Below are 14,454 nucleotides of genomic sequence, written 5' to 3'. Positions count from 1 at the left end.
ATGATTTATCCTGCACTGTATTAAGTATAAATTTCCCCTTATGCAACTCAAATGATAGATGTTTACCTCTTCTTATCCTCTAATATTTCTTCAGTATTAAATTTAAAGAGTATTTTTCCATTCATTGTTGTTTTTTTAAAAAATATATGAATTTATTTAATTGCTATTCATTTCCATTACATAACATTTGATATCAACTTAATGTCTAAATGGCCATGTAAAATATTGTTCAGATCTAGAAAGCAATTGCCTTTGTTTAACATGAAGTAAATTTTGAAATGCTGTTGTCACCCCCAAAAAAGAAAAAAAAAACCAATAATCTAATATACCAAGAAACCACCCAAAATTATAAAAGAAATTATTAAAAATCTAATATGACCTCATTTCAGCATGAATTAAACAAATGGTATGGCTATGCTCATATCTGTTAGATTAGAGTATGAACAATTTTGAATTAAAGAGATAAAGGCAGCCATGAAGAAAACAAATCATCAAAAGTAAAAAGCAATTCTAAACGTATACACATCAAATTTTGTGACTCCAGTTTTATAAACAAACCTGGATAGATTCTAGGAGATTCTGTTGGTTGGCATTTGCAGTCTACCATGAACTCTTAGCTCTCTCTGAGCTGGGAAAAACAGAACTGTCTCTAGATCCCAAAGCCCAACTTTTCTCTAGAATTACCCATAACATTTCCAGGCAGATATCCCCCCTGTGCCACAAATGGTAATTAGATATTGCACTAGTATCTTCTTTTTTTATAGGAATGTGTTTTCAAAGATGATTACTAAAAGTTGCATGAGGAGCTTAATAATTGGATAATGCCGTTTAATTTATTTATGTGATACCAATGTCACTGTCTCAGTTCTTTACATCTTCCCTTACTCTGCAAAAAAGTCCAGTTTCCCCAATAAAGTTGGGTCCAAGAAGACTGCTTTCATTGTGTATGCAGGCCATCTAAAGTTCTGTGTTGCTGTTTCTGTCTCTTTTTCCTGATGGAATGGTGGTAGCAAACTCCTCACAAGGAAAAAGAGTACCCCACAGTGGATATGAAGAGACATTTGTCCTGATGCAGAGGACAATTTCAGCACATTGTTTTCTTCTATGGATTCAAAATTAAAACCACCAGAAAAAACTCGATGTAAACTGCGTGAGAAATGAATTGCCACCACGATATATAAAATATATTTTACCTATCATATATACGGGTGTATTATGTATCATCACAACATCACAAGGACCTTCTAAAAATAGAATCCATTTTAAGAAACAATGCAAGTAAGTGTTAAACAGAATAAGAGAATCTAAATGAAACTAAAAACTAATACAGAGAGAAATTACAGGGACTAAATGATTAATTGAAGACTTCACAGTTGCCTCTTGAATTACCATTGATTTACTGAAGAAGTAAGGGAGAAAACATTCCTAGAATTAGATGGAAATGACAGCAGAACTTCCCTGCATCTTTGGAAGGTAGCTAAGTGATGCTTAGGGAAAAAGCTAATGGCTTTGAATACCTACATTCAAAAACCAGAAAGACTTAAATAAATTACCAAATTCTGAGAGAACTGAAATTAGCACCTAGTGATGAGCCTCAAGGTCTATGGAAATGATCAAATCAAAAACAGAGGTAGTCAAAGAACCAACTCTTTGTTGCATTGATTCTTTGTATTGTTTTCCTAGTTTCTACTTTATTGATTTCATCCCTCAGTTTGATTATTTCCTGCCATCTACTTGTCCTGGAGAATTTTACCTCTTTGGGTTCTAGAGCTTTCAGCTGTGCTGTTAATTCTCTAGTATAACTATTCTCCAGTTTCTTCATGTGGGCACTTAGTGCTATGAACTTCCCCCATACCACTGCTTTTAAAGTGTCCCATAGGTTTGGGTATGTTGTGTCTTCATTCTCATTGAATTCTAGGAAGTCTTTAATTTCTTTTTTATTTTTTCTTTGACCCAGGAGTTGTGCAGTTGAGCATTAATCAATTTCCATGAGTTTGTAGGTTTCGGCAATTTGTGTTGTTGTTAAATTCCAATTTTAACTCATGGTGGTCTGATAAGATGCATGGAGTTATTCCAGTTTTTTGTAGCTGCTGAGGTTTGATATGTTGCCAAGTATGTGGTCGATTTTTGAGAAGATTCCATGTGGCATTGAGAAGAAGGTATATTCTTTTTTATGTGGTTGGAATGTTCTATAGATGTCTATTAATCCCAATTGGGTCATAACTTCTATTAGCCCCTTTGCTTCTTTGTTAAGTGTCTGTCTAGTATTCCTGTCTAGTGGTGAGAGTGGGGTGTTGAAGTCTCCCACTATAAGTGTGTGGGGCTTTATATGTGATTTAAGTTTTAGTAATGTTTCTTTTATGAAAGTGGATTTCTTTTGGGGGGGGCATAAATGTTTAGAATTGAAACTTCATTTTTATGGATTTTTCCTGTGAGGAGTATGTAATGAACTCCTTCCTCTCTTTTGATTGATTTTATTTTAAAGTCTAATTCATTAGATATTAGGATTGCTACGCCTGCTTGTTTCTTGGGTCCATTTGAATGGAAAATCATTTCCCAACATTTAACTTTGATGTAATGTCTGTCTTTGAGGGTGAGATGTGTTTCTTGTATGCAGCAGAAGAATGGGGTCTGTCTTCGAATCCATTCTGATAGCCTGTGGCTTTTTATGGGTGAGTAAAGGCCATTAATATTGAGGGATATTAATGACCATTGATTGCTCATTATTCTTTAATTTGGAATGGTTGTTGTTATTGGAATTATATGTGGAATTCCACCCCTTTTATTCTTTTGGCTGTTGGTAAAGTGGGATTATCTTTACCAATACAAAGAAACAAGGTAACAAAGAGTTGGTTCTTTGAGAAAATCAACAAGACAGACAAACCTTTGTCCAAATTTACTAAACACCAGAGGGTGAATATGCAAATTTTGTTAAATCAGAAATTAAAAGAGGGACATAACAATGGACTCTGAGGAATTTCAGAGAATCATCAGTTCATAATTTGAAAACATGTACTCCACAAAATTCAACGATTTAAAGGAAATGGACAGTTTCCTGGAGAGCTATCACTTGCCAAAATTAAATCAAGAAAAGATAAGCAATTTAAGTAGACCTATAACCCCTATGGAAATAGAATCAGTCATCAAAAGTCCCCCAACCAAAAAAAATTTACACATGGCCTTAGTGCAGAATTCTACCACAAATATAAGGAACCAGTTATAAAAATTCTTCTCAAAGTATTCCACAGAATAGAAGCAGAAGGGTCTTTGCCAAACTCTTTGTATGGCTAAAATAAAAAACACCAATGACAATTTGTGCTGGTGAGGTTGTAGTGAAAGGGGAACACTCCTCCACTGCTGGTGGGAGTTCCATCTTGTACAGCCACTTTGGAAATCAGTATGGAGATTCCTCAGAAAAATGGGAATAAACCTACCACAAGAACCAGCAACTCCACTCTTAGGCATATATCCAAAAGACTCACATTCATACAACAAGGATGTCTGTTCCACTATTTTCATAGCAGCATTAGTTGTAATAACCAGAACTTGGAAGCAACCTAGATGTCCCTCAACCAAATAATAGAGAAAATGTGGTACATTTACACAATGGCATAGTATTCAGCAGAAAAAAAAACAATGGAATCCTGAAATTTGCAGGCAAATGGATGGCACTAGAAGAAACCGCCCTGAGTGAGGTAACCCAGTCACAAGAAGAGAAACATGGCATGTACTTTCTCATATATGGATTTTAGACCTAGATCTGGGGAGTGCCAGCATACAATCCCATGCCCAGAGAGTCTGGGAAACAGAACCTTCATTCAGTGGCTGATGGAAGCAGACGCTGAGTCCCATGGCTAAGCACTGAGCTGAACTCAAGAAATCCAGTGTCAGAGAAGGAGTACTATTGACCAAAGGGGGTTAAGACTAGACTGGGTTAAGTTTGGGATGGTTTAACACTAATAAAGAGCTGTTCTGACAAGGGTTAGCACTTGAATCCTAGACTGATGCCTGGGAATCCATCATGGTACTGATCAAGACCCCCTGAATGTGGGTTTCAGTGAGGAGGCCTAGGTAATCTATTAAGCCTTGGGTAGTAGATCAGTATTTATCCTGGGTACACAAATGGACTTTGGGCTCCCATTCAACAATGAGGGATGCAGTGTCACCCTGGACTCTTAGGGGAGGGTCTAGGCCCTGCCCTGGATGCAGTGACGGACAATGGACACCCACATGGAGGGCATCACCCTCTTTGGTGAAATGTGAGACATTGGTTTTTTGGTGGGAGGGCACGGGAGGAAGGGGGGAGGAAGGGAGGGAATGGGAGAGGGACCTGGAATTGACATGTGAAGCAATCTTCTTTCAAATTTAAATATAAATTTAAACATAAAATATAAAAACCAGAGGTAGTCAATGGTACAGGTGGCAAATATTATGGCAAACCTTAATGTAGTGATGTATAAAATAACATGAAATTAAAAAAGAAGATGGGCAATAACTTGGAAATTAACCTATACATAAGAACAACATCAAGGTTAATAAAATCAGAGATAGAAGAGACAGGCTTGCAACACTGTTAAATCAAATCCAGATTACCACTAAGGAGTATTTGGGAGGAAAATTTAGAAGAAATAATTATGTTTCTATAGACAAATGTTCTAAAATTAAAACTAATGGCATCAGCGTCAACAGAATCATAGCAAGCAGCACTGTTGATGTTGCAATAAAATGTTTATCAAAAGCATTCAAGAAAAACTTGGGAATAAAAAGGAATTCCATTATACCCCTGTAAAACACCTGGAAGCAAAAACAGATATTCCTCAAAATCAACATGAGGTTTGGCAAAGAGGAACAGAAACTGCAGTCTATAGAATTCCATGTAGAGCCGTATACACTAGAGCTAAGCTGGCAAACCTGAGTAAGAATTGGCAGAAAAAGTGACAGTCATTCAACAGCTTTTGAAAACTGTGGAGAGGCTACAGAAGGAGAAAATAACGTCCTCTAGGCAGATCCCACTATCAGAGAGGAAACCTGCCAAAAACCAGAAGAAAGAAGTTTACATCCAATTAGAGGAAATGCAAACTTTTCCTGGAACCTTACTTACCAAACTCTACTACCAATATACCTATACTGACTCCCATATTTTACAGGTTTTATGGGAAAACTAGAGATCGAGAAATGAGCTATATAGGTTTGTTTCAAAGAGAAATAAGCTGAGGATTGAATATGAAGCATCAATACAGCAATTTGAAAACTTCTTGAAAAGGGTCAAGGATGGCAGTGCCAAACACATTGATCCCTTCAACACATATCATTAGAGAAAAATAGATAACCGCCTTTGCCAAAATGCCTTAGAAAACCCTTTTGCATAGTAGCCAAACTGAATAGCAAAATTACAACTCAAGAGGTACTTATAAAACTTTCTTACAGTCAAGATAATGATTTTTACGGCAACAAAAAATCCTTCCATTTCTCAACTTTGTTAAGAAATCCTACAGACTACTAATCTCTAGGGAGAACTGAAATTAGACAAATAAAATCACACCAGAGATGAAGCCTTTCATGGACTTAAAAATTATGACTAAGCAGCTGGAATATCAGCAGACAGAACAAAAACTTCTGCAGCTAATACAGCAAACACACCAAATAGTAGAAACTGAGCAAGAAATTAGGTTGCAAAATGAATGAGACATACACAGCTAAATAATGAGCAGCTTGACAAGTTCTGCACAGAATTTATATTAGGTGTTCTGTGGAAGCTGAACCAACAGGGGCTAGATATACCAGTTGGCTCTGCAGATAAGTGAATGTACCAAGAGTTTAATCTGGAACTTGCATCTGAGTGATCATTTTGGAAGTCAGTTGAAAATGTGCCACTGTTTGGTCAGCTTTTTAAAAATAAAGACCCATTACACAACAATACATGAACACCACAATTGTATGGTGTCAGAGTTAACTGCCCAGAAGAGATGGGAAGAAGTACATATAAAAAGTGTATTTTACCCCAAACCAGTAACTACTCACAGTTGAGATGAATTTTGAACAGTTTCCATATCAGAATACCATGATAATCAAGGTTTCCTGCAAAAAAAGCTTTACCTAAGCAACAGTAGAAAAGAAGTGCTCATCCTAGCCTCAATTTATAAACTATTTGCGTGGTTTTCATTTTCTGTATGATATAAAGTCAGTTCTTGTAGCACAAAAAATAAAAGCCCAGAGACAGACATTGTGTTTCCATCTTAAGATCAGCAATGCAAAGCAGCCAGCTAGTAGCTCTTACCTCTACCTCACACTGAAAGGGCAATACTGGCTTCCTGATTCTTCTGCATGGATGGAGATGGAATTACCCATGACTGGAGATTGAATGCCTGAGACTGAATACTGAATGCCATGATCCTATCTTATATACCTCTCTAGTGCTGGTATTAAATTCATGTGCTATGTTTTTCATGACTGATTCCCTCTCTTGTAACCCTTGGTGGTCCCCAACTCACAGTGATCTATCTGCCTCTGTATCTTTTATGCTGGGATGAAATGTATGTGACATTGCTGCCCAAATTCTATGGCTGTGGTCTGCTTTGTGTTCTGATATTCAGTGGCTTTATTTTATCATAAACAATACATCACTGCACTTTCTCATTTTTGGTATAATACAAAAAGGCTATAATGAATATAAGAAAAACCATATATAATAAGTACAATGACCTTGTACAATATACAATATATGCAGTCAACAAGTACATCAAGATTGACTAGTCCATTTGCATTTAATAAATTCAGAGGAAATACCCCATTATCTATCATATCTTTGTGAGTTCAAAGTCTGATATGTAATTAATTTTCTATTGTAATTAGCTACATTACATTATCTTTTAATGTCTCTCAATCTTTTACACTTTACACATCTTTAGTAGGTTGTTTTTTTCTGAGACTGGTAAACAGAGGAAAGTAGCTATATTGTCTAGCCTTCAACTCCCTCAGAGACCCTGAGTGAACAGGAAGTGAAGGCAAGCAACTTCCAAAAAGTGTGATAAATGACAACAGGCTGCCTGAAGAGACACCAAAAGATCCTCCATAGTGTTGGGGAACCATCTTTAGCCTATAGGCCTAGAACACCTGACAGACTTTTCTGTGCAGGATTTTAGGAGGACCGTCACACTTTGTCTTGATAATGTTTTGCAGTCACTCTCTTTTGGGTCCTGCTTGTGCAATTTGAACAGCATATTGTCAGAAGTCGAGACAAGAATACTTTCTTGTGCAGTGGCTTACTGTTGCCATATAGATAGTAAACTTCAGACTTCTTTGATCCCCAAAATCTTCTCTGAAGTTTATTGGTGTTACCAAGAGCAGATATATCTTATTGTCATAAAAAGAACCTATGTTACTAAAGCATCTTAAATGTCATATTTTATAGATCTATGGAGTGTTTGAAGATGATTTTTCTATCCAAAATACATCTGTGTTTCAACTTGTAATCATCCCTAATATGACTACTAATTAGATTGTATTAGATGGCTAATTACTAACCTGAATTTCCTTATTTTCTCACTGTCTCCTCATCCAGAGGATATACCTCCAATTTCCAGTACCTATAAGGTGGCTCACAGTCATCCAGAACTGAAGTCTGACTCACTCTTCTCTCTTCTATAGGCACCAAGCACATTTCTGCACAGACATCCTTGCAACGAAAATACCTATAGACATAAAAAATAAAAATCAAAAAAGAAGAAGCTTGCATCACCTTTATTTTCCTACCAGTAAGCTATTCAAGGCTGATGGATTACTGTTGGTTTTATCTTACAGGCATTTTGGAATTGGTGACAAAGAACCCACATTTATGACAGGCCTCTTCTCTGACCTCATCCTCAAAAAAACAGTGTCAGAGTATCTTCACAGGCCATCCTGAGAGAAGCAGTATGCATGACTCTGGGCTTCGTGAGTAGCAAAAAATTTTCTTCATGGCTTTTTCTCTGCATAGAAACCTCTTGTATATGTCTGGAATTAATATTAAACTCTCACATCCTCAGTTACCATGTTGCAATTTCAACAAAGAATATTATGCCAGTGTTTTATCTGAGTTAATTACAATCTCCCTGTGTGTTCCAATTCTTATCATAAATAATTGGTAGCCATCCAGAGAATAAAAGATTCTATATGATGGAACAGATAAGCCTAGTTCAGCCTGTAGCATCATAAGTTAGTATGATTCTGAAACTAACATTTTCTGGGTCTCCATCTACATGGAATAGTGTGTGGTATCCCATGAGCTCAAGATCATTAGCTTCAGACTTCTTGACTCCAAAATTGGTAGCAAATCAGTTGATATTGTTTTCAGCCAACAGTTTTATATTCCATCTTTAACCAAAGCCCACAGAATCAAATACACCAGGTCATATTGTGAAAACCTGATAAGTAACCAAGAATTGTAGTGCTTTTCTATAATACACATACTATATAATAAAATTTTCATCTTTCTAGTCTCCATCTTTCCCTTACACACTGTGAAAAGCACATTGTCATCTGCACTGGCCTTTGGAATTGTAAGAACACCTCTACATTGTTCAATCTGAATGAGCAGTTCTCAATGACATGAAAGCACATTGTGAACTCACTACAGCTGTCATACAGCAAAATACAATGTTTAGCAAAGATAGAGAGCTCATGAAAGCTTTTTAGACAATGGTACAACTCATATGTAGTATTCTTGATATTGACATTAGGAATTTCTCAACATACTCACAATCTCTAGCATTTGACACAGGAGATTTGAATATTCTTATCAGAAATAATTTAATATTTTGTACCTGCAAAGTTGATGTATAAAATTATATATTTAATGAAAAATAAAAGGGAAGTGCATATTGCTTAAATACATATTTAATATCAATAATATTCTTGACTTAATGCTAACTGGTTAACATGGTATCATATTAATAAATTAAGATATTAAATGCTATGAACTGCTGTGTACCCAGTTGACTAATAGCATATTTTTGATAGATTGTCTCTTGCAAAGATTGGGCTGACCTAGAACATGCTATGTACCTCAGGCTAGCCACCAATTCTTGATGCTGCTTCTTATGTCTCCCTGGTTTTACCATTCTAGATGTGAATGTTGACTTACTGACATGATATTTCGTTTATTTTTCTGTTTCTTTTACTTTATCCATAATACTGGGTTTATAATTCACTTTTATTTATACTTTCAGAGACCACTAACTTGGGGTTCAGAGAGGGTCTGTGATTTTTGTTGTTACTATTGATTTTCATTAATACTCTATCATTTTTCCTTCATACAGCAACAATCTCTGAGGTTGCTTTCTGTAAAACTTACTTGATTTAGGATGGCTGCCTTCTAGGATTGTCTTTTCCTCTACACTGGGTAGACAAGACCAACCTTTTTAAAATCTAGTTTCAGTACTGCTAATTTCTAGATTACTTTAGAATATACATTTCTGGACTAAACACTTTTGTAGAGAGAAGCTTTTTCCTTGATAGCCACTTTGGTTTTTCCACACCAGTCACCTGGGCTCTGCTGCATTGTAGTCTCCAAATAAACACACAAGATGCTGTACTAATTATGAAGCTGTTGGCCTTGCTTGTTTCTTACTGGCTATCTCTGACTTAAGTATTTACCCCAAAGCTGGCAATCTAAGTATTTCTCTTAATGGAGAAAAGGGTCTGGACTTCTTACCCCTATGGTGGTTACATCTTGCCTCCCTGTGTTTCTCCTACCCAGAGTCCTCCTGGACTCCTAGTGTGAACTTTGAGAATTTTCTCCATAGAAGTAAAAATCTCTATTGGGTACCTGAAACATCTGGGACATTCATCCTAGATGTAAGCAGCAATGAAGTGCAGATCTGTTTGCATTGTCTTCAGCTCTTTCCCTTATAGTACATGGCCATGAACACAAGTCAGACAGAACATGACCTTCTGGTTCTTATGTCCTTTGCACCTTACGATGGTCTTTGAGCTGTGGTGAGGGAGACATTCCATTTAAGCATGACCATGCCACAGTCATATTCTCTGTACTTTGATGTGTGAGCCTCTGCCTTAACTACTATCAACTTCAATAAGGATCAGTAGGATGAATGCTAACAGCACCAATATATGAGCTCAAATATAAAAAAGATTTAGAATGCATTTTGAAGTCATGTCCATTCAGGAAACATCACCATCACCATCATCATCATCAACAACAACAACAAAAACCAACTCCAAAACAATGGCATGTTTTCCGTTAGGGCCTGTGACCACCCAAGGGATAGTCTCTTGAACAGGTTTGTTGGTCCAGGTAGTATAATCGGCATCATTCTGTACATGGATGAAAAAAAAACATCCTAACAGTTCATCTGCAGTATGTATGATTCACAGTCTCCATATTTTCTTATATTTGTTGGTTAGCACAACATGGAGTAAAATGTATTCAATGTAAACATGAACGCATTGTGACTATTGTGCCACAGGGTGTCATTGCATTTAGCATTAATATAAAACTAAGTGACAGACTTCCCAAATCATGAGTCTCAGAACTATGTTAACCTCTATGCACAGGTTATTTTATCTTCTTTCACAAGGAGGAGCTTGTGTGGTTCCCATGCATTTCAGACCTCTGTCCTCCATAAATGAGGGCCCTATTATTTGTAAAGGACTCCTCTCTGAGCTTTGTATGACCAGATCCCTTCTCTTGAGTTTGCTTTCAAGTACTTACTTCTGAAAAAGCTATTCCCATCCCTGTATTTCTGTTGCACCCCTGCTAGCTTAGTCATTTTTCATCTTCTTTTCCATCACCTTGTTGTTTTTGTCTGACTAACAGTACTAGCTACTCTCTCGTATGGAGAAGGAGTTTTTCTTGCATTAAAGAAGGAAAAGAACATTCAGCAGTGCTGTTAATTCTCTAGTATGACTGTTCTCCAGTTTCTTCATGTGGGCACTTAGTACTATGAACTTTCCTTTCAGCACTGCTTTCAAAGTGTCCCATAAGTTTGCGTATGTTATGTCTTCATTCTCATTGAATTCCAAGAAGTCTTTAATTTATTTTTTTTATTTCTTCCTTTACCCAGGGATGGTGCAATTGTGCATTGTTCAATTTCCATGAGTTTGTAGGGTTTCTGCGATTTGTGTTATTGTTGAATTCTATTTTTCATTATTTGTAAGTTTAAATTTAGATTAGAAACATGGTTGATTCACAAGCCAGTTCCAGGTCCCTCTCCCTTTCCCTCCCCTCCTCCTGTGCCCTCCCCCCAACTCCCCCATTATCCCCTCATTTCTCCAGGGAGAGTGAGGCCTTCCATGGGGGTGTCTATAGTCTGTCATTTCATCCAAGGCAGGGTCTGGACCCTTCCCCCAAGAATTCAGGGTGAGAGTGCATCTCACATTGTTGGATGGGAGTCCAAAGTCCATGTGTATACTTGGGATGAATACTGATCTACTTTCCAAGGCTCAATAGATTACCTAGGCCTCCTCACTGATACCCCCATTCAGGGGCATTGATCAGTCCCATGTTGGATTCCCAGGCATCAGCCTGGGATTCAAGAGTTAACCCTTGTCAGGTCAGCTGGTTCGGGGGTTAAACCAGCCCAGTCTTAACTCCTTCGGTCATCAGTCCTCCCTCTCTGTTACTGGCTTTCTTGAATTCAGCTCAGTACTTAGCTGTGGGCATCTGCCTCTTCTTCCATCAGCCACTGAATGAAGTTTCTGTTTATTTAAAATTAAAACAATAATAAAATAATAAATAAATAATAAAAATAATAGTTAAAATAATAATAAAAAAGAAAGATAGAAGAGAAAAAATATAAAACTATACAAAATATGGATGTTCTATGATATTGATTGAGAGAGACATCACTAACATTAGAAGCAAAAGTAGCCAAGAACCAAATGTTTACACTCTGCTCTCAATATGACAAATGAAACACAAGAGAAAGAGCCTCCTCCCCCTAGCTCTTTTTATCCTCCTTACATTATACTTACCTGTGAAAACACACACACACACACACACACACACACACAAGTGTGGTCAGGGCAATGGGTACGTAGGATCTCTCCCTACATATATATATATTTGAGGTGGTGCTTAGCTGTGTTCCTGAGTAGCATTTCCTGTTTAACATGGTTTAAGTTCCTTCTGCCTCAGGCTCCCAAATACTTGAATTATAGCTACCAGTCACCAAGCTGGGCAGAGTCATGACTATTGATATCCCAGTATATGGCAGGATAAGAATAATCATGCTGTTTTGCAAATATCTTAGAAGTAGTGATAGGAATGCCAGCCAAAAATGATTTGAACCACAACTCTGTATCAACAGCCATACTACCAATAAAACTAAATTTGTTGTATTGTCCCATTTACATACTACACATTATAGAATTCTAGATATAGCTTTCCTTATGTTCATAAATTAAAACATACTTTAACAAAGATCAGAGCTATACTATTTCCAGTTAGTACCTTTAGGTGTAGCTAGGAATTGTAGGTTTCTTTGTGGGGAGACTAGAGAAGAGTAGAGAGGTTTTAGAGGAAATTGGTTGAACTAGAGAGACTTCTCAGGCCATGTCTTCACTGTGAGCTACCTAAGATGAACGTAGGGAATCAAACTTGGATCATCTGAAAGTGTAGAAAGCATTCATTCTCTCTACCCCATCTCTCCAACCCCTAAATGTGACCCAGAGAGTCACCATAAGGTGTAAGGTCAGTCGTGTCTACACAGATTTCTAACAACAAGCTAAAGAATTCTAAATAATTATGCCTGCACCCAGAGATAACTGTAGCTCTCACTCTTCAACAAGGAACCTCGTCTTTTCAATAGAAAGTACTGCAGGTATCTGTAACTGTTCAAAATACAGAGCATAAGTGCCACGAGGTGACTGGCCTCAATTTATTAAGGTACAGTCCCCATCTGATGAATCCACAACACAGCACCTCCATCTAAATCTTAGGAAATATTGTAGAAGATGAAACTGAATTAATTAACAGACCAAGGCTCACAGCATCTTTTCCTACATATTGTTTCCCTTTGACTGCCAATTTGATACAGCTCTCCTAAAGTTTCTACAAAGGTCACCTAATTTAAATATGTATGGGATTTTAACCAAAACTTCTATTATGGAACCTAGTAGATTTCTTTTGGAGAGCTGAATGCCAATCTCTTTCGGTGATATCTCTTGTTTTCTGTGATGGTATATGTGCCTATTGATGGACACCAGCCACTGTCACAGCTACTGCCCATGCATCTACTATTGTACTTGCTGACTGATTTGCATGAGCCCCTCCAACTCAGCACAGCTGCTTGTAGTTTATAAACCAGGCCTTGATAGTGAGAACTAAGCATCATCAGACAGGCAGGAAGAGCAAGATGGAGTCATACACCCAGGCCCTCATGTCCCTGATGCTCTGGATATCTGGTGAGAAAAGTGTTATAATCTTTCCAAAGTCACTTCTTTGTATATAAGAAATTTACAATGTGTGCTAGGGTGTAGTATTTTTTTATGCAATAGCACTTTGACAATATGGAACTAGGATATTATATAACATATTTGATTTGTATTAAATTCTATGTTCTTTTATTACACATGGTTACTTGTTTTCCTGATTTCAGGCACCTGTGCAGATATTGTGATGACCCAGTCTCCATCCTCCTTGGCTGTGTCAGCAGGAGAGAAGGTCACCATCAGTTGCAGCTCCAGTCAGAATCTTTTATACAGTGAAGACCAGAAGAACTATTTGAACTGGTACCAGCAGAAACCAGGGCAGTCTCCTAAACTGCTGATATACTGGGGATCCACTCGGCCAACCGGGGTTCCTCATCGCTTCATAGGCAGTGGATCTGGGACTGATTTCACTTTCACCATCAGCAGTGTCCAGGATGAAGACCAGGCAGATTATTACTGTATGCAGAGTTATAGTTATCCTCTCACAGTGCTTCAGTCTCCAACAAAAACCACCTCTGCGAATCTCACCAGCTGCCTGTAACACAAACAGCCCTGGACCTGCACACTTCCTCCTTCTGCCTGAGCATCCCACCACTAATAAAATACTCATGAAAATGCTTGCGGGGCATAGAGAAATAATGGGTTCTATACCTTTTATATCTGTTGGTACAAAAATCCGTTTTATAAAAGTACAAAGGAGAATTCAGTATTATCCTTTTATTCCTTCTGTAATTCATTAACACAAACTGTTGCTTCAATATGATGGATTACTCTTTTTATTCTTCTGGAGTTCTGGTGTCCTACAGAAGCCACTGAGGGCTGAAGTGATGATGATGGCTAATGACATTTTTCAGTGGAAGCTCTAAGAAAACATGTTTCCTGCTTTTATTCTAGATTATGGAGTGCTTTCTTAGTTACTTACTGGTGACCATTTCCTTCATCATCTTTTTTCCTTTCCAGTCTTAAATTTTTATTTCATTTTAGATAATTATACCTATTTTTGTGTAAGTATTTGCACATTTCTAA

The 14,454-nt window shown here is 37.3% G+C and overlaps 1 gene segment (V, D, J or C); it reads left to right on the top strand.

Annotated features, from left to right (window-relative positions):
• Positions 1-13,276: 13,276 nt before the first annotated feature.
• On the top strand, positions 13,277-14,006 carry LOC101838410. The segment is given in 2 exon segments: positions 13,277-13,401; positions 13,596-14,006. Coding segments are annotated over 2 exon segments (423 nt in total).
• Positions 14,007-14,454: the final 448 nt, after the last annotated feature.

This window comes from Mesocricetus auratus, unplaced genomic scaffold (genome assembly GCF_017639785.1).
Source record: "Mesocricetus auratus isolate SY011 unplaced genomic scaffold, BCM_Maur_2.0 Super-Scaffold_100676, whole genome shotgun sequence".
Taxonomy (NCBI): Eukaryota; Metazoa; Chordata; class Mammalia; order Rodentia; family Cricetidae; genus Mesocricetus; species Mesocricetus auratus.
The sequence above is the reverse complement of the archived record's forward strand: the minus strand, read 5'-3'. Positions and strand labels throughout refer to the sequence as shown.